The sequence below is a fragment of the Lampris incognitus genome, chromosome 13 (assembly GCF_029633865.1).
Source record: "Lampris incognitus isolate fLamInc1 chromosome 13, fLamInc1.hap2, whole genome shotgun sequence".
In the NCBI taxonomy this organism is placed as follows: domain Eukaryota; kingdom Metazoa; phylum Chordata; class Actinopteri; order Lampriformes; family Lampridae; genus Lampris; species Lampris incognitus.
Window position 1 is genome coordinate 16,621,727 of NC_079223.1, and position 27,913 is coordinate 16,649,639.

Below are 27,913 nucleotides of genomic sequence, written 5' to 3' on the forward strand. Positions count from 1 at the left end.
AACCAAAATAACATAATTTCAATTTCCATTACAGGAAAATGCATTCTTTGATCTTTCAATGCATATCTAGGGGGTTTAAAGGGAAGAATGTGGGAAAAAACAGATTACATCTGAGGGTTTGTTGTATTAATTATTATGTGTTTTTCTTTTTTTTCTCCTTCTCCTTACATGTGCTGATGTGTGCTCGCTGCCAAGGACGAGGTTTAAACAGCATGATTTCACCACTTAATGAGGCCTTGCTTATGATGTTTCTGCGTTTGAGATTCAAAGCATGTACTGTATGTAAAACAGTTGGCGCGTGGACCTTGCCTCTACTCTGCACTCATACAGAGATGCCAGCTAAAAGTGAGGCATATTGAGACTGTTATTCGCTCTCTCGCTGTCCCTCCACCTCGCTCCTTCTCACTTTCTCCCCTTCTCTTTCTCTCCGTCTCTCGCCCTCAACCACAGTGACCTACTTAAGCACCAACATGTCGGCAGTCAAGATGACAAGATTGTCAAAATACCTCTGTGAGGTTAGTCGAGTCAGGGCGACCGCAGTTTACATGCAGGATTTTTACAATAATGACTCATGTCATTATGTTATAAACCATCATACTCGGATGTCTATTGTACTTCTCTTCCTTATCACTCTCTCTCCCGCTCTCTCTCTGCCAGCCTCTTTATCTGCCTCTGTCCTGTTTTCCTTCCTCATAGATTAATTTACTAATGTTGTCATGTTGGATCTACTGAGTCAGTCTGAGTACTGTAAGTGACTCTAACTGTCCCGGCGGGCTGCAAATGAATTGAGACAATAATATCAACGTAATTTCCTTGGTTTGAATAGAGAGTTCACAGCAAAGCCGGCTCCGAAAGGCAAATGCAAACCACGGCGCGATGATTGATGTGACATATACTGCACGCCGTTTTGTGTAAAACGAACGCCGCCTTCACAGCTTGAAGACACTGTATAGCCTTGCGAGACGTTTTTGACTGGTTCACACATTCACCATAAGCGTAGCGCTTAAGTGAAGCATCCGACCTATATAAGTAATCTTTGATCTCTACCAGACGTGTTTCCCATAAATGTGATGTTCTTTTAAAGCCGTTGGAGGACGTTCTTGGTCTCTGAAGAAAATTGCTCTGTCAAGTGTGAAAAAGATATTTTCCTCTTTCTCTTTTTTTTTTTTTTTTTTTTACGAGCCAAACAAATGTGTGCTGAAGGTTGACCTTAAGAGTCTCGACACCGACCGGGGAATGTGAACCATTTTGAAGGTAGACAATTATTCCTATAGTTTATTATCGCTCCTTTCTGTATATTTCCTTGGTGTAGCTTACAACGGGAGTTTGGCTTTGGGACCCGGGGCATTCAGCCTGCAGCAGTTGGCTTCTGTAGCATTTGTTCTCCTCAATCCCTCATTCAAATTCTGGCGAGCGAGGGCAAACTGTGCTGTCAAATGAGCTGCTGCTTGCTCCTCATCTTAACAGCCCTCATAAAACAGTGCTATCATAGACTTGTTGGGCTGCAAAAACAGAAGTCCGAACAGGGTTTTGAAGCCTGTCAAACATTTAATAAGCCTGTGTGGTGTTTTTGTTTCAGCGCCATGATCAACAGGTCATTCAACCAGTGGCAAAACACATTTAACCTTCTGATATGGTGCAGTGTCAGACCTTTTTCTTTTTAAATCATTTCTCCTTTCAAAAGCGTTTGTTCTATTGCAACCAGGATGTATTAAACAAAAAGAAGTGAAATGTTTATATGTATGGGAAAACTTAAAAAAAAATTTTTTTTTTCCAAGTTTGAACCTTCACACACGAACTTTGAATGTCTGGGCCGGCTCTCTCTCATTTTCTGCACAGAATCTGCTTGTTTGTTTTCACAAAAGTGATTTTTTTCCATTGGTATTTTGAGGAGTTCAACTGGATCTGCAGAACCTGCTCTGTAGGAACGATTATCTTTCCTAGCATTGGGACTTCAGGGCAGGTTCCTTAGACCCAGTTTTGTCCCGGTAGGTTTGTTTTTGTGGCGTTTAAATCTCAATCCCCAACTGTACATTTGCCCCGGCGGTGATGCTACCCGCTAAGTCTGGCAGAAGAAAAAACCCTGTCTGCATACTATAGCGCTAACTGTGCTATTAGATGAAGGACTTGAGGCCGTGACACATTACTCCAATGTTCAAGCATTGCTAATGAGGGTAAAAAGAGAGGATAACTTGCCCCACTCACTTTGTTTGAAGCCAAGAAAGGGAATCCTCTCTATGGGCGTGTCTCTATCTTTCATGTACTTGTAGAGCGCTACCAAGAAAGCCTGCTCCTCCGCCTTGCTCTCCTCCGATGTTCCCTCTTCCTTCCTCTCCTTCTTCTCTTCCTTTTCCTTCTCTCGTTCTTTCTCCTCGGCTGAGCTCTTCTTACCGAGGCCACCGCTCTTGGGCTTGGACACTGCAGTTATTTTACCGTTGGGTAGCGCCACCTTGCAGTGGGGTTTGACCTGCAAAGAAAGTAGGTTCAAGAATCAGATCCCGGCAACAAACAGTTAATCGCCAACCTCACACATCCTGTTATTCAGATGCTATTGAGCCAATTTCATCCAGAAGTGAGGCTCTTTTGGATTCAAGCTCAGACAAGCATTGTCCAGACCCACGAAATCAGCCTGGCATTGATTATCAATAGGGTAGCTCCTGAGAAAGTCTCCTGGTAGCATCACAGATAAGATAGCTTATTTTCTGTGCAGGTTCAAAAGCATTGTTATTGTACATAAATATTGACTTGACTCTCCAATGTCATTGGTGTCATTGGAATAACACCTGAAATGTTTTCAGGAATAGATCTTCCCTTCAATACCAATATCAATATCTAAGGAAGGTAATACCCGAGACAAAGGACAAACCGAGTTCTTTTCTTTTTACTTCTACTTACTTCTTTTTGGACCTATAGGGAAGGGAAGAGGACTTTAAGATAGATAAAGAGAGCGCGCGTCTGACACCCCATCTTCTTATCTAACTTTAATTCAGCCAAACTAAAAAAATTAAATAGAAATGGCCTGATTAAATCCGTGGTTGCACAACAGTTAAACACATGCTAACATTAAAAAAAGGGTTAAATTGTGAACAGAAAACTATGTTGCTAATTGATATGAATAATTCAATGTCATTTTTTATAAACTCGATAATATTTCACAGAGAAATGGATTGCAGCACACCAAAAGATGAACTCAACTCCAAAGAAAATGCTGAAATGTAAGTTAGAGTATACAGACGGATGCAGGCATGACATTGTGGATATAGTTCTGATTTTAGGTAAAAATAACAACAGCAACAACCATTATGATAATGATAATAACAATATCAATAGTGACTATTATTACTGTTGTTGTAACCATTGATATTACTACTAATATTGCCATTGTTATATTTATTAATTCATTATTATTATTATTATTATATGATATATTATGTGCTCTGTGCTTTATTTACCTTGGTGGGAGTTTTGCTCTCTGGGCTGCAAGAATCCTGAGCTGCCACTGCTGTTGACCCCTGTGTTGACCCTGATGACCCTTGACCTTGACTGAGAATCTGACTCTGAGAGTCCCTCCTCTGGGAAACTGACAGCTTTTTCTTCCGCGGCCGTCCTTTCAGGTTGGGAGCTGACAGGGAAACAAAGCAATTGAGTATATGACTGGGGGACACCATAAGCAACCATTTATTCCCAAGCATACAAGATTATTTACATTTACATTCCTCTACTTCAGCCACTTTTTTTTTTCTAAAGCACCGTGTCATTCAATTATTGCCAAGTTTCACTTCAGTAATTGTCGGTGCTTGGTTTAAGTCTAAAGTTGTGCTTTTGTGTTACCTCGGTTTACAACAGCTGTATAATACCACATATTCTGTTCCTGGATGTAATGTCATGTTTTTGCAGGTGGATGATGTCATGAGGTTTACAGCAGACAATGCATTTACTCTCTAGCTGGGCGTCCGGCTGGCGTAGCGGTCTATTCCGTTGCCTACCAACACGAGGATCGCCAGTTCGAATCCCCGTGTTACCTCCGGCTTGGTCGGGCGTCCCTACAGACACAATCGGCTGTGTCTGCGGGTTGGAAGATGGATGTGGGTATGGGTCCTGGTCGCTGCACTATCGCCTCCTCTGGTCGGTCGGTCGGGGCGCCTGTTCGGGGGGAGGGGGAACTGGGGGGAATAGTGTGATCCTCTCATGTGCTACGTCCCCCTGGCGAAACTCCTCACTGTCAGGTGAAAAGAAGCGGCTGGCAACTCCACATGTATCGGAGGAGACATGTGGTAGTCTGCAGCCCTCCCCGGATTGGCAGAGGGGGGGTGAGCAACGACCGGGACAGCTCGGAAGAGCGGGGTAATTGGCCGGATACAATTGGGGAGCAAAAGGGGGGGGGGATTTACTCTCTAGCTGCACAGAACTTACACAATGAAGAGGTTGAGGCCACGACCGCAGGACTATTTACAATTAAGAATGGAAAGTTTACGAGCGTTTCTAGCCCGCGGCCAGCTTTTGAAGTTAGATAAACGCAACGTTATCCTGACCGAGCTTACTGCCAAACTGCCCTGCTGTGTTTGTACTCAATGTCCTCAAATTCCCTCCTAGTTTACAGAAGAGATTACATTTAAATTCAGGCAGATGTATTTTACGAGGGAGATGAGGGCATATTGTGACTGTAAGCTAATAGCGCGTTGACAGCGAAAGGTTGTTATCCCGCTCATGCAAACGGTAAATTTAATCACACGGTTACCACCGACAACGGCTGATGTAGTCTCACAACCCAACAAAACTTCGAGCGTAGTGGAAAAAAAAAATTGCAACTACATTAACAAATATTGAGTTTTAGGGGAAAAAAAAGGAACAACTTCTATTAAAACAAATGAAATTCCAAAGTTGTCATTTAATCAATAGCAGCAGCAATGGAGAGCGAGCAACAACAGCGCTGCGTCGATATTATCACCTCATTTCTGGTCTCCCTCTTGTTAGCTTGGGCTTAACGCTCTTAATTAAGAACACATGAACCTGCCTGATAGGAGCTCTTTGTTTGAAAGGCTGGCAAATATAATTGCTTAGTTCACATTACACACACAATAAAGTATTTAAATCCTTCAAGTCCTTTGTACACCCACGTTTATGTCAACCAGAGACTGTAATATAACTTCTTGGCAATGCCTCGCCTCCACGCAGCAACACAAACAGAGATAAGCACAAAAGAAGAGAGAGTAAGAGGGTAAGAGAGGGAGAGAGAGTGAGAGCGAGCGAGAGAGAGAGCAAGAGAGAGAGAGGGAGAGAGAGAGGGAGAGAGAGCAAGCGAGAGAGCAAGAGAGAGGGAGAGCGAGGTAAAGACAGAAAAAGGAAGACTTCAAACAAGCCAAGTTCAGTCACGTATATCACAGTATCAACATTCTTTCTTTCCATCTGCAATGACAATTAAATCACATCCAAGGTTGTTCCCTGCCAAAGGGGCTCTGTGATTATTTATTATTGTCGGATCAAATTCCCATCAAGGAAACGCGAGAATAACACCGGAGCAAAATAAAACCGAGAGGTAGTCATTAAAAAAAGGGTAGAAGTGATTTCGACTCAACAACCTATCACTTCTTGTTGTGATTTCCATTGCCGCTACGCCGGGGACAAGCGGCGCGGGGGAAAACTTACAAAGGCGTTTGTCATGCATTTGTCATTGCTCTGGCATTTGAAAAACAAAAATTTCAACATTGTAATTTTTACTTATACGACGTGGGGTGTGATTTCTCCTCTGTTCTTTGTTTTTTCTCCCTCCTCCTCCATTTCCCGTGAACGCTAAGACGTTACAGCGAGCCCTTCAGTGCCAGGTGACTCATAATGGTTAATATTTGTAGGTTCGACCTGGAGCTGGTGTAATTTTTAGCATGTTAGATTGCTCCGTCAGTACACCTAAACTTTGCATCGGCCTTAGCGAGTTTACGGCCTCAATGCAGTTCTGGTTTTAGTCCTAGCTCTGACCCCCCGACAACCTGTCATGCACTTAAAAGGCGGTTACGTAACGGGCCTGTCCGTTTACATATTTCATCGGGTCAAACGCTGCTGTGTAGAAGAATGCGGCGTTTAGGCTTCTGCAAAATATTACCACGTAAATCTCAATAAGGTGACTCCAGAAGTTTTAGCTCATTTACCCACTGATGTGGGCAAGTCGGATCTTGCTAAATGGTACTAACAGAGAGCCCCCTTGGTCAAACAAAGCAAAAACATGTGCATCCCCTTGCTTTATGTGCTTTTCATTTGCATGCACATGCAAATACTTAAACACAGCCTTGCCCCCTTACACATACGTGCAAAAGCAAGTGTGAAAACAATCTAACCCACTGTCCTTCACAAACGTGTGCACACACAAAGTCAGGTGGGCAATGCAGATAATAATTCTAAGCTGCAGCATAGCTGTTGCAAACTGCAGAGCTCATCTCTCTCGATTTCCACAAGGAACGAGTCATGATCCTCAAATTACACACAGAAAATCAGAAATGTTTACGCTCTGAAGCAATGGATTCTGCACGAGAGGCAACTGCTTGCATTGATAAGCGTAACAGATGTAGTGAAACTTGCTAACTATAGAGTTATACAGCTGTGGTATTTCCAACACTCGGTTGCAAATATTTGCTGATGTTTCCTTTTTTTGCCCCACAGGAAAATATATATATCATCGAGGTTTTGTTATAAAAAAATGATACCTTCTTAATTACGCAGCAATGGACACTAGCTGCACTCTAGATACATTGTAAATAATGGCTGATGAAGCCACTCAGTGCCCATTTGTTTCCCGGCGAGATCTACTCATTTCTGGGTCCTTGGCTCTGTGTTCTTTGGTTATTTGGGTCACTGACACAACTTGAAGTGACCAGAAGATTTTTGCCTGATCCTTCACAAGCCCCTGGAGGTATACTGCGCACGCAAACACACACACACACACACATTTAAAAATACACTCAAATGTGTATGTGTAGTCATGCAGATACTTGTATACAAACACATACACAGTCTATACAAACAGCCTCAAACCTAAAATAGGCACAAACATAAAGTACATTGCTGAGATTGGAGTGAGAGGACAGTATTCTAAACCATAGAAACACAAACATGCAGACACACACACACAAACAAACTAACAAACACACTCATGCACACAAGAATACACAGGTGCATGCACATACACTTAAACATACAAGCAAGTGTACACACACACACACACACACACACACGGACGGACACATGGACACACAGGGGTGAGAGGTTATTCCCTTGGAGTGTGACTCCACCGTGTCTTGTCACCGAGCAGGGCCCTTGCTCTATAAGAGTCACAGTGACTCTAGTGGTTAAAATGCAGTGTGACAACTCGTTCTATAGATCTGGTTGACTACCCTCAGCTTTTAACAGCTATCACAACAACACTTTGTCTAATATTTCTTTTTCTCCATCTCCAATTCAATTAAATACAGCCACACCACCTCTTTTTTCCCCATTATCATTCCGTTGATGTCAACGATAATGGAAAACTGGTTCGAGAGCTCAGGAAGGGCTCAGAGGGTCCGGTGCGTCAACAGAGAGGAGCCACAGGGAGCTGTAGGTAAATGGATTGATTGACTGAAGTAGCTGGCAGGAAGTAACAGACACATCAAGTAGAGCTGCAGAATTCAACTCATGGGGGCCTCGGCTGATGGAAATGATGATAGAAAATCAAAAATATCTGTAAGGTGTCCCGTTTATGACTGTACCTGTGAAGATGCGATTTCAAAACCCTCATAAAAAACAGACATATACATATTTGACTATTCTATTTTGTTATCCATCCATTATCCAAACTGCTTATCCTGCTCTCAGGGTTGCAGGGATGCTGGATTATTATCTATTTTGCTATGTATCAGAGTCAGACTGAAATCAGTAATCAGATTTCACTTTAAAAACCTTGAGGAACTTGACATAAAACATTCAGCAACACTTCTTTTCATTTGTAAATTACTAATGTGTTTTTGTTACACTTTTATGCATAAATGTTCTCAGTTGCCTCAAGACATGTGGGCATGGTATTGTCTTCATAAATATTCATGAGCTAGCCTCTGAGTGACAAGTACAAGCAAGGGTTGGCTGTAAGTGTGGGCGGGGTTTCAAATTCTGACGAGCCAATCAGATTGGCTTTATGAAAACGAATATGTCTGAAGACATCACGCGGAGAAAAGGTTGGCTGGGAGAAACAGAACTACAGGGAGATTTGTTTTTTCATCCATCCATCCATCCATCCATTATCCAAACTGCTTATCCTGCTCAGGGTCGTGGGTTAAAAAAAAAAAGAAAAGAAGCAGGAAAATAGAAAAACTTAATTCAACCTTTTACTTTTTTCTTTTTTTTGCATGACGGTCAAAACGTATGATGATCAAATCTAAGTGATGTTAGAAATTATTAGTGTGTCAATTTTGGCTCCACTTTAAGTTAAAATCAACGTCATGTATTTTTGCGTCAATGCCTTCCGCTATTTAGAACTTGACAGAAGCGTAAAAGGAGTGAGATGTAATCTGGACCACGATTCTAGAGGGATATCTCTTTACTGGGGGGGGGGGCTCTATGTAGTCTTACATTAGAAATTAATAATGAAGCTAAAAGCTGTCTGCTCATTCAAAGAGTGATGAAAAGGGACACATCCCTGCATCACTCGCTCTTGTCAACCGTTCAGAATAACATCCAAATTGACCGCGAGCAGCCGACACATCAGGTTGAAAAGGCTGCGGCGCTCGCAAATGAAAGAAGATAAAATATCTCAACACAACACAAATTTCCTCTTTATCAGAGGAACACTGATGCGAGGGGCTGCTTTGACTCAACAGAATAGAAACTTCTGAAGGCTTTCATCCCCCAAAGACCGTCACGTCTTTGACCGTATTTTGAGTCAGCCCGTCTTGATAAAGCCATGCAGGAAACTTTCTGTAAAGTCGGCCGAGAGAAACAGATGCCCTCACTGGAAGAGTTCACGCTTCATGGCTTCACCGAGACACTACCGGGGTCAAAATTCAAAAGGAGGGAGGGAAGAAGTGGACGTGGAGAGATGTTTTGCATACAAAAGAAAAGTGCGAGATGGTGTTCATCGATAATTAGGTAATATTGTGATTAATGAAAAACAAAGACATGCACTGGGGAGAAAAAAAAACATGAAAAGGATAAAAAAAAAAAAAGAAAGAACAATCATGCAAAATTAGGAGATTCACCTATTTAGGAGACACAAGACTTTACTCCCAGAGAAAGTCAGATTATTCAAGTGACATTTCTCTTTGGTAGACCAACTTTATTTTTCAGCCCACACAAGCAAATGGGATTCAATGTGTGCGTGTGTGTGTGTGGGGGAGTGTCTTCATTTTTAGTTTTTTTCTACACTGGACTCATCAGGGCGGCATGGTGGTGCAGTGGTTAGCACGGTCGCCTCACAACAAGAAGGTCCTGGGTTCGAACCCCGGGGTAGTCCAACCTTGGGGGTTGTCCCGGGTTGTCCTCTGTGTGGAGTTTGCATGTTGTCCCCGTGTCTGCATGGGTTTCCTCCGGGGGCTCCGGTTTCCTCCCACAGTCCAAAGACATGTAGGTCAGGTGAATCGGCCATACTAAATTGTCCCTAGGTGTGAATATGTGTGTGTGTTAGCCCTGTGATGGTCTCGCGGCCTGTCCAGGGTGTCTCCCCACCTGGCGCCCAATGGCTGCCGGGATAGGCTCCAGCACCCCCGCGACCCTGAGTGGGCTAAGCAGTTTGGGTAATGGACGGATGGATGGACTCATCAGATGATAATCAATGAACAATACTTAACCATCACTTGAGAAAAGTGTTGCATAATCCCCGAGTTATTCGAACCCTGTTTTCAGCTTCCGAGTTAATATTTTCACTCTACAACAGCTGTTCTCACATCCTGTGCGAGAATAGAAGAATACTCGGTAGCGCTAATTTTTAAAAGGCTGAATTTATCAAAATCAAAGGCATGAAGAGACCGTTATACTGACGGACAGGGTTTGGTACTAAACACACCATCAGTTCGTGACATTTTCCCTCTTCGCACTAGCTTCTTTAAAGACAGAGCAAGGAGATGATGGAGATGAAGGCGGACTTCTTTTTTTTTTTATTCCTTCTTCTCGCAATTGATATTCTCGCAAATGATACACCGGTATAGATGAGAGGAAATTTTTCAGCGCTTCAACACTGAATTTGTCAAAGGACGACCTCTGACCTTTCTTTACTACCGAAGAGCTACGTTATCCAGGCTTTTTCGACTCCTTCACGCTGAGTAATTGGTTTTCGGGCTATCGACTGTGACAACGGTTGAGTTTCGCGTACTGCGCCAAATCCTCAAGTGTAACTTTATGTAGTGAACGGCTTATATTAGGCTTGCACGACACGCTCATAATTCTCACTTTGTGTCATCTGACAGGAAAGTTACTCCCCTGCTCCTCCACCCTGACACACTCTTCTCTGCCAAGTCATTTGAGACACTGACAGCAGAAATAAATATATATATATAATCATAAACGATAATCATAATCATAAACACATGCAAGTCAAATACCTCTATCACTGAAAAGTATCCAAAATTATACCTAACGCCCCCGTAGAAGTTGCGGGTGGACAGCATACATGGACTTATTCATCATCAAATACCTCAGCGGGTTGATAAATGATTCAGCGTTAATTAATTTCAAAAATGTCTCACCGCTTGAATGTAAACAGTGAGTCACGAGACATTTCGCAAGGGTACAAGAGTTCAGTTTATAGTTGCGGTCAATATTGACTGCTCAGCCGGGAACATATTGATATTACTGAAATGTTTTCCCCACCGGGGTTATTATTGGTTGCTTTCACCCAAGAATGCAGCTAAACCAGAATTTTAAAAAAAAAGAAATGAAGAAAATAAAAAGACATTTTTACAGCACTCTACGGCTGAGAGCAATTTAATTTGATGAGGAATGCGGTTGGCTCATTCTTAGGCACGGCGGTGGATACTTGATACTGTTAATACACAAACATATCTGAGTTATGCCAGGCATTCATAACGACTCCCTCTGAGATAGGGAGGGATGAAAAAGAGGGAGAGAAAAAGGAAAGAGAGAGCAAGAGACAGAGAGAGAGAGATCAGCTGAAACTAAGCAGGTTGCCATTCAGAGGAGAGAGAGAGGAGTAACAGAATGACAACAGAGTGAGCAAATGACACAGCAAAAGAGAGAGAGGGGGAGAGAGCGAGAGAGCAGGAAAACCAACAATTCAGATTTTCTGCTGGCATTCACAGTCAATGAACAGTGCTGTTTGGAGAGAACCTGTATTAGAGCCTCCTGACAGACTGTAACCACTTTGCTACAAGGCTATTAGGAGTGAGCGCCACGGTACAGGCGAAGGCCTTGGCAGAGTTCGGCGCTAATAGCGGCGCTGCTAGCATAACCTCTTTCTTTCCACACAGCGCTCCCGCCTTTCCGATCTTGACCACGCTTCCGTCCTTTGGATAGACGCGCTCGCTCACGCGACACGGACGCAGAAAGCCACACGCTCATTCAAGGCGTCATACCTCAGGCAGGCGGGGAGCTGTGTAAGGCGACCTGATCCAGGGGAGAGTTTGTGTTGTTTTTGTCGTTTCAACCAAACTCTTTTCCTTCTCGTGCAGTGGCGCGGGCTTCCCACTTCGCCTTGCCATTTCCCAAGCCCGTCATTTCCTATACAAATGGCCTATTACATCTGGTGGAGTCTGTTTTTATTTTTGACAAAGACTATTCCCATAGCTGGCTGACTGACAGCTGTGTGTGCACGCATCGTTATCTCCCTCACAGAGCCTGTCTGCCGCCATTGCCTGTGGCATACCTCACTTGAACGGTATTAGAAATGACTTCGGTTTGCACACAGTGTGCTGCCTTGCCTTACACCTTGGGTCTGGCGACTCAAACATAATAAGAACCAATGGGATAAATGTTAGCTATTTTCATCCCGCCCATCTGGGACTCGGGTAAATTTAAATGCTGCCGGTGCTTGACTCTTGCAGGGTCACTTGAAGTAGACTGAGGAAGGGAGGATATAAAGTTCGAGATGCCTTAAGTGGCGTTGAATAAAAAGATGAACCCGGCTAATCTGGTCCCTTCAGGAATGGAGGCGATGCACGGCGACGGGCTATTCAAACAGGTTAAACGTGAGGAAAAAAAACATGCCTGCAATGTCTACACGTGAATAATCACATATCATACATGTCCTGGGTGCCAAAACAAGCTGTACAACACTGGACTGCATGCATCACATGGCAATTATTACACATTCACACAAAACAGAATAGTACTATTATTTACATACAAACACAAACGTATACACACACACACACACACACACACACACACACACACACACACACACACACACACACACACACACACACATAAAGAATGATATAACATGAAGATGATGGAGCTGTAGATGATAAAAAGGTCCCCAGTCCACACAGAATAATAACATATCTCCTTATAATTCAGTTTTATTCTAATGTCACCATCACATTGAATTTACAAAAGGGAATCGGTGAGTCGTAAAAGAAAATGACCCGGAATTTCAAGCTTCATAATTCAGTTTGCATGCCTGATACACTGGTCAGTTCGGGAGGCTACCGTTTAGATCCCCGCTGTACTGTTGGTCGGGTATTGAGAGCCGCGGACGGGTGGCTATGCAAATAGCTTGGTAAGTAGGGCACAGTCAATAAATCATATTTATAGATGAATGCTCCACTCTACGGCCTCTATGAACGCAACACGATGGCTTCCAATTGCCTCTAAATAGGAGTTTTTATGCATGCAGACACATAGCATAATGCATTTCTCCTCACAGCGACATGACGTGAAATGAGAAGACACGCTCGCCATTTTAAAACACAGTCGACCGTATCAGCCGCCATCAGGTGCTTAAATTCTAATATGTGACTATATTGCGAAAACGCTGCTTCTCTACCTTTGTCAATTAAAGTACACCAATGTATCTGAGAGTAGACACATCAATTCAACATGAAATCACACCCCCCCCCCAAACCCTCCTGGCTCTCCTGCTTTTCCTGACTCCCCCCTTTCTATAAAAACCGTGAGAGCAGCAGCAAATGTAATTACAAAGGGGGTGCTTGGTTGGGGAGCGTGGAGGGGGGAATGATTGCTATGTCTGCAGAACAAAACGCAACATTAAAAACCTATTATCAGAAAAGGGACAAATTTGGCGGATATATGGCAAAGGGCAACTCCCGCCATATGTTTGTGTAGTCGGGGACAACAAGTCAGGTAGTAATTATCAATCATCATCAGGAAAACCTGTCAAAATGCTGGGTTGGGCATGCTCTGACTGGCGTTGCCATGGAGACAAGCCCACATCCCAGCAAGAGTGTATTTACCAGAACATTAAAATTACTTCCCCATATTTTTGTCTCGCGCTTTTATAATTCCCCTTATCATGAGCTTCTTCTCGAGATGGAAAGCATCGACTTGTCAGTGTGTTTAGATACTGAAAGAACGGCCTTTTTTTTTTTTTGCCAAGCCAATTTTCGGGAAATGGCAAGGGTGCAAGTTAGACTCAAGGAAAAGAATTTGCTTAATAACAGTTGTGTTGCCTCCGGGATTAGTCTCATGTGTTGTATTTGTTAGAGCAAGGAAATGTGTAAGTCAATTTGATATCCTTTCCATAGTCATGGTAACATAAGGTGGATGTGCTTATTTGAATGTGTGTGCGTGAGTGTGTCGGTGTGTGTGTCAGCATGAGTGTGGGTGCATGCATGCGCGTATGCGGGTAATGAGCTCATTTCTGTAACCATACTGTTAGAGCACACAAGCTCTCCTTTCAATTTGTCAATGCTAATATTCCACTGCAAGGGAGAGAGGACATTCTTCCCAACCATCATGACTTTGTCAGTTTCAATTTTACATGTTTTTTCTCCCTATTTTGCATAGTCTGCTTCTATTAGTACTCTTTTACATAAACCAGACGCCCTCTAGTCGAGTTTCGCTGCTTATTATAAAGGTAATTGGAGGTAATCCACTGCACAGTGTTCGGTTGAGGATGACTTTTCTTCTGACTTCCCTTCTTCGTCCAAACGGGTGCATTAAAGACAACAGTGCTCTGTGATAACAGTCAACCCCCGCTTCAGTGTGGCCAAAATCTGCTATGCATCCAGGTGTCGTGGTTATTTTCACAAATTAAAATGACATGTGATTTGCGAGTGAACATGAAAGCTATTTGGGAGCCCCCGAAACTGGAATAAGCGCAGTATGAATTTTTCCTCGTTTGCAATGGCAGCCATTTGAGAAAAAAAAAAAGAAAGAAAGAAGAGGTAGTGTTCTTAATTCATTATTTGTGCGCCGTTGTGCATGCTCCCCCTGGGGAGTAGCAACATTACTCTTTCATCAGATCAAATGAAGCGTAGCCGAGCCATGCCAGGAAGAGCCAATTAAACTGTTCAAAGAAGTTTATTATTGCGACGGATTATGAAATCATTCTCATCGGAATCATTGGGGCGTCTGTTCAACAGGGGTGTGAATGTGTGTACTTTACCACTGTGCAAACTCATAAAGGCTCTGGACTCAAGCTTTCCATTTGCGATGTAAAAGGCAAATTAAGGTATGTGCCCAGGAGTGCAACACGTTTTACAAGACAAATTTCACAAACTTCAGTCCGAGCCAAAATAAGGAATAATTAGTGAGCAGATTACAAAGCCTCAATATGAATTAATTAATCCGCTCATTCAGCCTCTTTCTTTTTTCTCTCTCCTTTCTTTCTCTATCTTATTCCATCCACCTCATGTGATATCCTCATGATGGCAGTGTCATGCCATAAGGACTTATTAACACATTTCACACTCCAGACTGGGCTGGTTTTAATCTCGGCCCAGACCCGCTGATTGACACACACACATTGAGGAGAGCAATGACCTCTGAACCTAGAAGAACGTCACCCCATATTTAGTTTAAGACACAAATGTATGCACGCACACACACACACACAAACACACACACACAAAGTGTAATTACGATGTGTGTTGGTCCAGTTCCAGCAGCACTCAAGACCAAGAGTATCACATGTGCACAAAACTCTTCACTGCACTGCTTTGCTATCAAAAGGAAGAGGAAAAATACACAGCGGATACACTGATAAGAGCCCTGGCCCGAGAATACAAGCTGTAAATATCTAACAAGTGAACATGGCAGTTGCACTTTTGCCCATTTCTAAGCATTGGCAAGTTACTCTAAATGGATATTGTTCTGAGAGAGGAAATTAAATTTAAAAAAAGGGCACTTTTAGCAATGAAAAAGAAATGTAAGAGCCTCTCTGAGGGACTGTCCCAAATACACACCATGCCCGTTCCATGAGGGCTAAACGTAAAACGGAGTCAAAGTTACATAATGGGGGGGGGGGGGGGATTTGCTAAAACCGGCTAACCTTCAAATGCTTCCACTTTATTGATATTGACAGACTGCAACTGGAACTCAATGGGAGTGGAGCTTTGAAAAAAAATACACTGTTTCAATCTGGCCTGTGTTTGTATGCGTGTGGGAGAGAGAGAGGGAGAGAGAGAGGGAGAGAGAGAGAGGGAGAGAGAGAGAGTTGAAAGGGAGCAGTGGATAAGCTTCAAGGCTTATCTTATTCATTACTCGGGGACACACACACATACACAACACACACACACACACACACACACACACACACACACACACACACACACACACACAAAAATCACAGCATCGACCTATAAATAAATGAATGCAGGGATAAACACGAAGCCCATACATCAATAAAACATATGTATTCTAATAGACCACGCTCCAGTTACACTTGATGGGATTGAGCCGGCCAATGAGCCCAATCATCAGGACGTTGTCTTTCAGAGAACGCTACACAGCACCGAAACCACGGTGATTATAAATAATAATCATATCCCTCAAAATAAGAGCTTTCCCCGCTCTCTTTTCCCTGCTTACAGATGCGTGTAATTTTAAGGATCAAAGGAGAGCGTTATTCCAGAAAGCTAGGAATCCATTATAGCCATGGGAAGAAAAAAAAAAATCCACTAGTCTCTAAGTGTTTTACAAATTTATGAAGAGCAAAATCTTCAAAAGTTCCATTTCGGGGCGAACAAAGGTCTGAAATAAAGGACAAACCTTTAAAATGAAAACGTTCATGGGTTTAAAACTACGTGCCAGCTGGTGCACTATTATTAAGAGTCACATTTCTCAAACGGTGGGACGTCTCATTGTGCAAAATGTAACATTAATTCCCCGTCATTATAGTCAGCCCGCCCTTTATCATCATCCTTTCACTCTCCCCGGTTAAATAACCTACTTCTTGACATTGGCGAGGTTACCCAAGGCTGTCTGCAGCCAGAGGAGGAACCACGACAAGCCGCTACCTGCAGACACAGGTAAAGACACCAGAGACCAGAACGGCAACCCGACCAAAGGGGGCTGCGTTCAAGAGCCCAAGCAGCATGAGCTGCATTGGCAGCGAATGACTTGGAGGCTTTGTAAACAACATCTACAGTTACAAAGATGAGTCAGATGTGTTAACTCTGGGTTGAGACATGTCTCTCTCTCTCTCTCCCTCTCTCTCTCTCTCGCTCTCTACTCTCTCTTTAAGGGGTATTCGAGAACATCCAGTGCACATCTGGGGATTTTGGAGGTTATAAAAATGTGCGCTTTTGAAATGTGTGCTTCACAGTGTTCGAAATGCAGTCATGTGTTGTTAAGTAGTTAATTATAGTACGGTTAGACGTCAAGCATAACTCAGCTCAACCAATAACCCAACCTCGTAGCTTTGGTATTTGGTAAGCAATGGAATAGTGATCTGAGTCATTATGAGGTAGGAAGTAACAGGAGCAGAAAGGAAGTCATTATAAATATGAGTTTGACAGTTACACAACTGTTTGAATTAATCCCAAACTCTGGCCTCTAGTTATCCTGTGTTCTGTACAGTTACACTTTTTCTGAAATATTTTCCCCTAGTTCTCATAGTCGCTGACGGTGGTCGGTCGATTTCTTTGCAAAAACCATGCTGCAATGGTCATCGGTTATCGGGGTGGGGGGTACATACAAAAATACAACCATGATTTTTCAAACTCAGAACTGGAGATGGAAGAAGTGCTTCGAGTAAAACATTTTAGTACTACCCCCCCCCCTTTGAAAGTCAATTATCCCTGATCAGCGCTGCTCCTCTGAGGAAAACTTTGTAGGTCTGCAGCTCTGAAAAAGCCTCTTGTTCGTCGCTGGATGCTTATTTATCTCTTTGTGCCGTCTGCTAAAAATAGATAAGCAGCAATGCCATAACTGTGCAGCTAGTGTGTAGCTGATGACATAATGGGGATAATAACGGAGATCATGCCTTATTCAGCTAAGAAGTCATGCTAAAGCTGTTGATACCAGAGCATCGAACCGCATTAATAAAAACACAGCGGCGCTTCAACACAGCTTCTGTGCTCGCAGTGGATAAAAAGTACGTTTGAGAAATAAATAAAACCACCAGATTCAGCACCATGTTACCTCCGGCCACATATCTATAGACATGTAGTCAGATTTCTGACTCTCAACTACATCTTGTCCATAGGAGAAGGGGACCATCTTACTTTAGGTAAATATACGTTTCATTTTGGCTAGATTAAAAAAAAAAACCATGACACCGTATATGATGTAATCTTCGATGTCACGGCCAGGATGGTACATGCCCTGGTTAGGAGATCTAATTCTATGGCTAAAACAAGCTCTTCATTTCCCGCCCCAAATCCCTCCACTATGGTTTTTCTATACTGTGACATATGGACAATAAAAAATGCATGGACTGGTGGTTAGCACAAATCTGGCGAAGAGACGGCGAGGAGCCATTTACCAATTACAAAAACAGACGGAGCTGTGCTGGGACAACGGTGTCCTTTGCATATTTCATACAAACTGATTTTCTGTTTGAAAAGAGAGAGAGGGTCGAGAGGAAGCGAGAGAAAGCAAGAGAAAGAGAAACATTCAAGTTTTGAAAGTGATTACATCATACGCTCATCTGTTTTTCCAAAACCACACAAGCAACATTAATTTGGAAGACTTCAAACTACCCGCTGAGGAAGAAGGCTGCGAGATTTAATGTCATCACCCGCCCCCACACACACACACACACAAACACACACACAAACACATCTGAAGCCCAATTATTGCTTAAATGTCTGTGCATTAGCGAAACATGTGCACAGGTGTTTGCTTACATACTTCACACTTCACACTTGCATGTGCCCTAAAGCAGGGGGGTTCCCAAACTTTTCCATGCCAAGGCCCCCCAAATAGCATTAGCTTCTGGCCAGGGGGGCCCCCTTTTACAAGATAGTCTCTATAAACCCATTGACAATACTGTGGCAAATATAAAGAAGAAAAAAAAAACTTCTCAACATATTTCCTTACTTTTGTTAATGGAATAATAATTACATTTGTATTTCAAATCTTCAATCATTCTATTAGATTCAGTATTTCTGTTTTCCATTATAAGCATTGTTCGTCAGTTTACGTTAACAACATTCAACAAGATTATATGATTATAAATGCCTGCTGCACAATGACAGCTGGGATAGGCTCCAGCATCCCCGCGACCCTGAGAGCAGGATAAGCGGTTTGGATAATGGATGGATGGATTATAAATATTAAAAATGATATATTATCATAAATTCTATTTTGTATTATATATATTATATTTTAATAATAATAATTCGATTTTATTTTAATTTTTTTTTTTTTTTAGCATTTTCCCTCATCTTCCCTCCAACTTGTTGAGGCCCCACTGGCGCCCCCTGGCGGCCCCCATTTTGAAAACCACTGCAAGGTCATGCTAACGAAACCAAATTACGCAGGAATAGCCAAAGAAATCTGTAGACAGACTCAATGAAGCTAAACAAAAGTACAAAACAGAAAAAACGGGTATGTTAACATAAATCAGTCTTTTTTTAACTATCTTTGTTGTTTCTGCATATATATTGTGTCAGCTGCTTTGTCCTCCTTAATTTTTTTTTTCCATTTCGTGTTGACGTCACATAGCCTTTCCTACTTGACCAATCAGCATTAAGCACGAATATCACCACAATAATCATAGGACATTTTACACAATTCCTTTCTTTTTTGGGGGATCCCCCCCTTTTTCTCCCCAGTTGTACCTGGCCAATTACCCAACTCTTCCGAGCGATCCCGGTCGCTGCTCCACCCCCTCTGCCGACCCAGGGAGGGCAGTAGACTAACTACCACATGCCTCCTCCGATAGATGTGGAGTCGCCAGCCACTTCTTCTCACCTTGACAGTGAAGAGTTTCACCAGGGGGACGTAGCACGTGGGAGGATCACGTTAGTCCCCCCCAGTCCACCCCCCACCAAAAAGGCGCCCCGACCGACCAGAGGAGGCGCTAGTGCAGCGACCAGGACACATACCCACATCCAGCTTCCCACGCCCAACCAAGCCGGAGATAACACGGGGATTCAAACCGGCGATCCCCATGTTGGTAGGCAACAGAATGACCACTACGCTACCTGGACGCCTGGAATTTTACAAAATTTCAACATATTATTTGGTATACTATGTCAATCCCCGTGGGGAAATGTACTATCTGCATTTAACCCATCCTAGCTGTGGGGCTGTGGAGCAGTGGGCAGCCGCCGTGCAGCGCCCGGGGACCAGTTTGTTTTGCCATGCCTCGGTCAGGGGCACAAACAGGAGTATAAGCTCTAACATGCATGTCTTTCTGATGGTGGGAGTTTGCATGGTGTCTCTGGGGTGACCACACAAGATTGGACAGCCGCAGGGTTCGAACCCAGGACCTTCTTGCTGTGAGGCGACATCACTAACCACTGGGCCACCGTTCCGCCCAAATACTCTTGTAACAGCTTGAAATGGCATAATCAATAAGAAACAAGTTTAATAAAAGAAACAATTGTCATTTGTTTCAGAGAGCCAAAACTTATCAGCTTCCAGCTACTAGCTGGTAGTGTTAATAATGCGGCACCCTCATGGTAAACAAACACTAAAACACTTCACAATGAAAGTATTACACTGCAATGAAAACTGCAGCCAAATGTGATTATGCACCATCGCCACACTAACAGACAAACTGACTGAAATAACTGGAAAATAACAAAACGATGAAGATGAGGGGGAGAGTCTTTGCTAGATTATATTATATTATATCATATCACAATGTCTGCTTACCTATATAAAAACAAATTTAACAATCCAAATAAGGTTCATCACATTATACTGTTTGGGAATGTTAAGTATTACATCAAACCAAAACTCACTTTCAAATAATACTCCCTCAAATACGCCAGACTTAATTTATCTGAAAAATTGTTGGTAATAAATTCTCGTGCCCATTAATTTAGACAACCAAACTGCATATCATGATATGAAAACATCCACATTTCATCCCAGTACACAACCACTGAAAGATGATGAACGGTAATGTTAAGAGTTTATTGCCCAGCCTTTGTGTAGCCAGTGGCGGCGCCGTTGAGATTTTGGAGGTGTGCGTGTCTGCGTCTCTACGAGTGTTTTGTGAGTCAAGGCTACCCGGAAACCCCTTGTCCGCGTTGCAACCCGTAGACGTTAATGTGTACATAAGCGGAAGAATGTTTGGGCTTTGAATAAGAAGTGTATAAAGGTCCATTGTGAAGAGGATTGACAGAAGGGGGGGGACAAAGAAAACTTTACTGCTATCGCTATGTTTACATTCTGCTCTTATCCTCGCCTTACTTGGTAGGCCACCCTAACATTAACCCCTTTTAGTACCCACCCCCACCCCACACACACACACACACACACTGCATTTCTGTGGGCATGTGTAGAATGTAACACAATCAAACACAGACATATTCAAAAACAAAAGCCATAAAGGAAGCACAAAAGCAATACACACTGTGAAAGTAGGCCGCTTAATGTCATTTAAGATCACTGCATCTGGGTAACATTCCCATATTGAAGTCATACATCTTCCTTTTTTTCCCCCCCTTCTGAACTTAGAGGATTACAAAAAAAGGATTGTAAAGGATTTCCAAGGAAAATGTTCTGTTTTAATAAACATCAAGCTGCTTCTGAGCGAGAGGTATTTATAAATATATATATATATATATATATAAAAACACTCAGCTGCACATGAAATATATGGTTTCCATGCCAAGGAATGAGACATGGGAATACAGGACGAATGAGAGAGAGGGAGGAGAGAGAGCGAGAGAGAGAAATAGGGAGGGTGAGGGGGGGGCGGGAACGAGGAAGAGAGAGCGGCTTTCAACCGCTCTGCCTCAAACACGATTGCCTCACTAACTTTCCAAATACTGTTGATTTAAGCAATATGCACACAAGGAGTGTTGGGTTTCTGAAGAGGTGGGAGACGAGGGAGCAGTGGAAGGTCAGCAGCTTGCGCGCATTACCTCAGAATAACAGAAAATATAGAGGACATATATATTAATATTCTCCCTAACACATGCCCAAACGAGTAGCTGCCAAGACGTGAAGTGACAAATTTACAGATATTTTCGGTGTTTGTTCGCCCGCCAGTCAGCAGCAGATGAGCCGCGGACTGTATGTCTTATTCAAATACATATCACACGCCACACCTCCGAGTTCAGCTTACGCGTGTTTACATTATTGATTTGCAGGGCATTTCGCTGCCAAATGAGTGTGAGAAACATCTTACGGTACGACACTGGACACCATGACGCGGTCATCTGTCGCTCAATATTTCCAACACCTTATCCCTAAGTATGTTTAGCTCTCTCAGCGGAGCGTCCGAGGAAACTCTTATCACGCATAAGCATTACATATGCATTATATAAACTCTGCAGTCCGCAGATAACCGTTATGTAATGACATCATTCTCCAATCTGTATGTCTGTGTGGGTCTATGCAATGGAGAAGTTTTGTGTAAGTGTCTCCCACACAATAACCAAATAGTAACTGATCTATCTGCGCCTTTTCATACCCCTCTTCCGCCTTTCACTTTCATCAGGTTGCAGAGCGCCCATCTGCTGCCCCTTTTTAGCATCCCTTCTGGCTTCGGGAGTGCTTAACAACTGGGGGGGGGGGGGGCACAAAAAAGACGGCGTAGGTGATATTGAACCGTAATGGAGGAGAGACCGGCGAGATCACAATCGGTAAAAAAAACAAAAACGGCGCCGCTTCTTCATCGACGAAGCGGCGACAGGGATAAAGCCGTGACCAACATAAATATGGACGGACCCCTGGGATTTGAGACCCGGGAAACTGACAAAACCGAGGCTTCGTTTCACGGACCCACGCTCTGAAGCTGGGGTGCTGATGATGACGCTAATGCACGACATGAATATGGATGGGGTTGGATAATGTGCTGTACACAAACCAACAACTGTGCCGTTCTCATTGCCGATGCAGCCGGTGCATTAGGGATGACCTCACTTCAAGCCCTCATTTCTATCCCCATTTTGAATGGCAGCATAACCCAGAATCACCTTTCCCGGTTCAGCCAAATCATACTGAAATATGCACATCACCGAAAGATGTAATAAAATAATAATACTCCAGACATAATGACGTGCTTACGCTAAAACGAGGGAGCTAGGTTTGATGATGGAGTGCAACCCACCATAACCCCTGTGAGCAATAGTTATAATAGTTATGTTTCACATAATACTGCACCAACAGACTTGTTGAAACTCTACAAGGGCACATTATTTCCCTCCTCTTGCCCAGCTCTCTCCTCTACCCCCTGAGGTAGCCTGACACACTTTCATGAATTAGCCTTGACAAGAGGACAGCTATTAGAGCTGCCACAGCAGATTTAGCTGAATCCAAAGGTCAGAATTAGCATCAGGGGAAGCATGGAAGGAAAAAAAAACCTTAAAATTGCTCCCCTAAGTCGATTTCTTATTCCTTTTATTTTACAGCTGCTGATTTGAGTCCTTTTCTTTCATTTACAGTGGCTGTATTTATTCTAATAAAGCTGGGTTTTAATGTGTGGTATTTTAGAGTTTATATGAGGAGCCTGTCAAAGAACACAGAATTGTATTCAGTGGCTCTCTGTGTGTCCGCACGTGTGTGTGTGCACGTGTGTATGTGTGTGTGGGTCCTGCTTGAGTTATGAGTCGAGTTGTTGTGCCCTTGAGTCTGTAGTTTAGTTCACAGAGTGATGACAATTATAGACCTCTGTTTTGAAACACACTAGTCACCTAGCAGCAGCTCCTGCAGAAATTAAAGTATTTCTCTCTCTTTTTTTTAAATTTTTGACCTGGTAAACCTTCGAGTGAATAACATTAGCAAGCTGGTTTGCCTGAGTCAAGAAGCTAGAACTCCCCTGGGCACTGAAAATAAACCTTTAGCTTAAATGTGGCTCACTGAGGAATGGCATTATTGAGCCAAGGGAATGAGCAACAGCAGCCACAGGATGTTAGCGTTGCTATTCATAACTTCTTTTCCTATGCCTAAAACCGTTTTCCCTTCTGGTCTCACCTCTACTGCTCTCTTAAAACACAATTACCTATTGGCAAATTTACAGGAAAAGAAAAACAATGATTTTTTTTTGACCAGAGGAACCGCTATTGTGACCGCCAAACTGACGCAGCACAAAAAAAATAATAAAATAAAATAAAAAAATAGCACCGCAGAGCCACTGAGAATAGGAAACATAAAGAGCGATGATTCCCGGGTTTCATTGTTTTTGCCCAAACCCGGGGGTTAATAAAACGCGTTTGATTAACGAGGCACAGAAAAGGTATTGTGAGTGGCAGAGAGACGTGTTTCAGCACTTCGAAATTCCTCGCGTGAACCACAGGGTTGCTTTTCATAGGCGTCGACTTGCCGTGGCGTTTGAACAGTGGCCACTTGTACCCATCAGCAGAATGACCCCTCTGCGGCAACGCGAATGAAATGAAATAAAATTCAACGAGCATACTGAAAAGCCTTAATAGCAGATGATGGACACTTCTCAAGTATTGCATTGAATTCCAATCCGGGCCTTAATTAACCGAATTAGCATCAACATTGATCCAAAGCCGGTTCTCGGTTACTCCAGATAGCCTGGATTCATTCAGGTTTTCAACAAAGAGAACAGGGTTTCGACGCACAAACAAAGCCGTGGCGACTAATGAGAGAAGAGAGACCACGGAATCTGGATGGAATTGAAATGCTTAAGTTAAATGTTAAGCAGTTAAAATTACAAACAATTTAGTCAATTAAGTAAGTCATCAATTCTCATGTAATATAATAAATATAAGGATGGTATTTAAAGAATCAGAGCTATCGTGGTACTATTTGTCCACCATCTTTAACCCCCCCCTTTCCCCCCCAGTTGTAGCCAGCCAATTACTCCACTCTTTCCGAGCCATCCCGGTTGCTGCTCCACCTCCTCTGCCGATCCGCGGAGGGCCCCAGACTACCACATGCCTCTACCAATACAGGTGGAGTCGCCATCCGCTTCTTTTCACCTGACAGTGAGGAGTTTCGCCAGGGGGAGGATCGCGCTATTCCCCTCAGTCCCCCCTCCCCCCTGAACAGGTGCCCTGACCGGCCAGAGGAGGCGCTAGTGCAGTGAGCAGGACACATACCCACATCTGGTTTCCCACTTGCAGACGCAGCTAATTGTGCCTGTAGGGACGCCCGACCAAGCCGGAGGTAACACGGGGATTCGAACCGGCGATCCCCATATTGGTAGGCAACGGAATAGACCGCCACGCTACTTGGACGCCCCATGTTTAACCATTTTTTTGTTCATTGTTGGTATCGTGTATTATAACAGAAACCACATGGGCTGAGCCAAAAGTGAAAAATATCATCCATTTCATACTCAAAGCAAACTGAGACAAATACTAATAAGTAACTTAAAGGATGTAGTCAAACTACCTAATAGAGTCAAGTTTTCAGATGCAGCCCGTCTTATTATCTCAATGATCTAAACACAATAAACTCAACATTTTGGAGAATTTAGCGCAGGTGTGATTGTATACCTTGAGGCAATGTATTACACTGCAACTGCATTGCCAAGCAAACACCAATATTGGGGCCGATAAAAGGCTCAAATGAAAAAACTGGGTTCCTCGTCTGACATTCATCATCATCACCCAGGTCTGCCGATAAAACCTCCTTCGTAAACACTTACCGAATTCATCGCAGACGCTCTCGTTCTGAAGCAGGGCCGGGTGCTCGAAGGTTTCCCGGCAGTATAGGATCCTCGTGTTGCCTCCCAATGTGGCGATGCCACCAAGTGCCAGCACCGTGTGGTCCGTGAGCAGGGAGGACGGCTGCTCCTTGAGCCGGGCCTGGATCGAGCGGTAGCGGCAATACTGCGGGTAACTCAGTACCAAAACCCTGCGGCCATCCTCCTCTTGGCCTGGAAGACAAATGAACATAGGCAAACACATAGGATGTCAATGGATATCACACCGAAACCTGACCAAGTTACTGAAGAAGAGCAGAGATCGAGAGGAAAGCCCTTTTAGAAATTAATAGGGTCTTTGTGCTTTTGTAGAGTTAAATAACACAGTTTAAGTATATTAAGAGGTCTGAATTTTTTTTTTGTACTCTATGAAAAAAGAGGAATGTAGCACAGCTTTACATCTTCCCGAGACTGAAAACTGTCTGTGCTGATTAAGGCAGCCTACAGTCATAGGAAAAATATTTCAAAATCCTGAGTGATGTTGACTGACAACTTCATGACAACTTGTGGGCCAAAGATTAAGCGGAGACAAAATTAATTTCATGGCTTTACTTCTCTTCATCACTTTAGTTCCCTTTATTCTGACCCTTCTTTGGCCACTGGCCTATTTACATCTAATAGAAGAATGCTGTGGCTTGCACTCTTTGACAGGGGTTTATTGTAATATAGATGCAGATGTAATATAATGTCATTTTACTTTGCTGCAGTCATTGCAAGTTTCACTGAACGAATGTGTCAGCAAAATGAGAAAATGTGTACGTAAAGTGTCATTAAAGGTGTTTTACATAATATGTCAGCTTGCCTGAAGCATAATGCGACTAAATACACTGATGAGCCAAAACATTATGACCACCCAGGTGAATCGAAACCTGCTGCATATGGTGCTGCGTAGCCGAAGACCGGTCAGGGTACCCATGATGACCCTGGTCTACTGCTTAAATCATCTACAATGGGCACATGAGTATCAGAGCTGGACCTTGGAGCAGTGGAAGAAGCTCACCCGGTCCGATGAGTCCCGTTTTCTTTTAGATCACGTGGATGGCCATGTACGTGTGCACCGTTTACCTGGGGAAGTGATGGCACCAGGATGCACTGTGGGATGACGGCAAGCCGGTGGAGGTAGTGTGATGGCTCTGGGCAATATTCTGCTGGGAAACCCTGGGTCCAGCCATTCATGTGGACATCAATTTGACACGTGCCACCAACCTAATCACCACTGTAGACTAGGTTGGGGTCTGCAGGGTGAGCATCTGTGAAATGTATTGTATTGACAAGTCCTATCCACGTCAGACTGCGGCGTCGGCTCCACCTTGCAACTTACAGGACTTGAAGGATCTGCTGCTAACGTTTTGGTGCCAGACACCACAGGACACCTTCAGGGGTCTTGTAGAGTCAATGCCTTGGCGGGTCGGTGCTATTTTGGCGGCACACAGAGAACCAACAGCATATTTGGCAGGTGGTCATAATGTTTTGGCTCATCCGTATATGGCTGCTTGCTGATACAAAGCCCTAAGGACAGCAAAGGGAATATCTGCTAGCCTGGCCAATGTTGATATGTTGGCTGTTGCTTCCTTTCTGGCAAACCAACCAGTTTCACAGATCTGTTTGAAGATATTTTCCCAGTTTGGTGTCACTTCTCTGCCGGCCACAAATATCATTAAATGTGCAGGAGCAACAGAACAAGGTCACCGTTCATACCATATTTTCAGCAGCTGCATCTTGCACAATTACAGTAATTATATCTGCTATATCCGACTAACACCTGAAAATGAAAGGATAAGAACCATTCCACCTGCGTGATATAACTTACAGACCACACACACACGCACAAACACCTCACACAGACAACAATATACTCGCGCACACATGCACAAACACACTAACCGTGAAAGTTGACACACTTATACACAAACACACTTTCATCATAGATGGCACCAGATGTCATTTGCAATTACAGCTCAGAGGTAGAGGGAGCTTTGTTTCAAAATGTCAGGGATTTTATTGTAAGCGGTCACCGTCAGACCTGCTCTTTCTCCCGAGGATCCTCGCAGCATTTCAAGCATTTCACTTGATTAGATTCAATTTAGAGAGAGCCGTGGGGCATTAATAACTGAACAAAGGCCTGTAAAGTGTGTGCGCGCGTGTGTGTGTGTGTGCGTGTGTTTTGTGCATCCGTATGTGTCTCTGCAGGTGTAGGGACTTTCTTGCATATGCATGCAGGCATGCAAGCCTGTGCATACACCTACATGTGAATCTGCAGGTTTGTGGGTCTACTACCATTGTTTTCTGCACACATCTAGAGCCAACACTTGTACGTGCATGAACATGTAGGTTTTATTTTGTTTAAGATATTATATGTGTGTATGTGTGCGCAATGTATATCGAGTTGTTCACTTTAAAATCCTTTTGTTCATAAAGCCCGACCTTTACAAATAAAGGACGTCCTTATCTTAATGTTAGCCTTCTAATTGGTTGGGGCCTTGGCTCTATCACTGGAGAGCTGAAAGACTCAGAGAGAAGATTATGCAATTTCTCTCTCTCGTTCCCTCTCTGTCACAGGCCTTTCTTTTTCTCTCTCAGGCTCTCTTTTTATCTTATTTTCCTTTCTTGGTTATATTCCATTTCTCTCCTTTCTTCCTCTGTGTTTCCCTCTCTCTCCTCCTCCTCACTATTGGCTTAGCCCTCGCTTCTCCGGTCCTTGAGGGTTTCGCTGTATAGTGTGTTGATCAAACA

At 43.3% G+C, this 27,913-nt stretch overlaps 2 protein-coding genes across 2 annotated transcripts in view; both read right to left on the bottom strand.

The window, feature by feature from the left end:
- The window catches only part of cep170aa (centrosomal protein 170Aa), a 350,414-nt gene that overhangs the window by 107,224 nt on the left and 215,277 nt on the right, over positions 1-27,913 (bottom strand). The window lies entirely within an intron of this gene.
- Positions 1-27,913, bottom strand: part of LOC130122398 (AT-rich interactive domain-containing protein 5B-like) — a 76,870-nt gene that overhangs the window by 19,929 nt on the left and 29,028 nt on the right. Inside the window, exons 4-6 of the mRNA XM_056291287.1 lie at positions 25,124-25,354; positions 3,453-3,622; positions 2,206-2,467 (exon numbers count right to left, since the gene is read on the bottom strand). Of these exons, the coding sequence (XP_056147262.1) occupies positions 2,206-2,467; positions 3,453-3,622; positions 25,124-25,354 (663 nt within the window). The remainder of the gene's footprint in view (positions 1-2,205; positions 2,468-3,452; positions 3,623-25,123; positions 25,355-27,913) is intronic.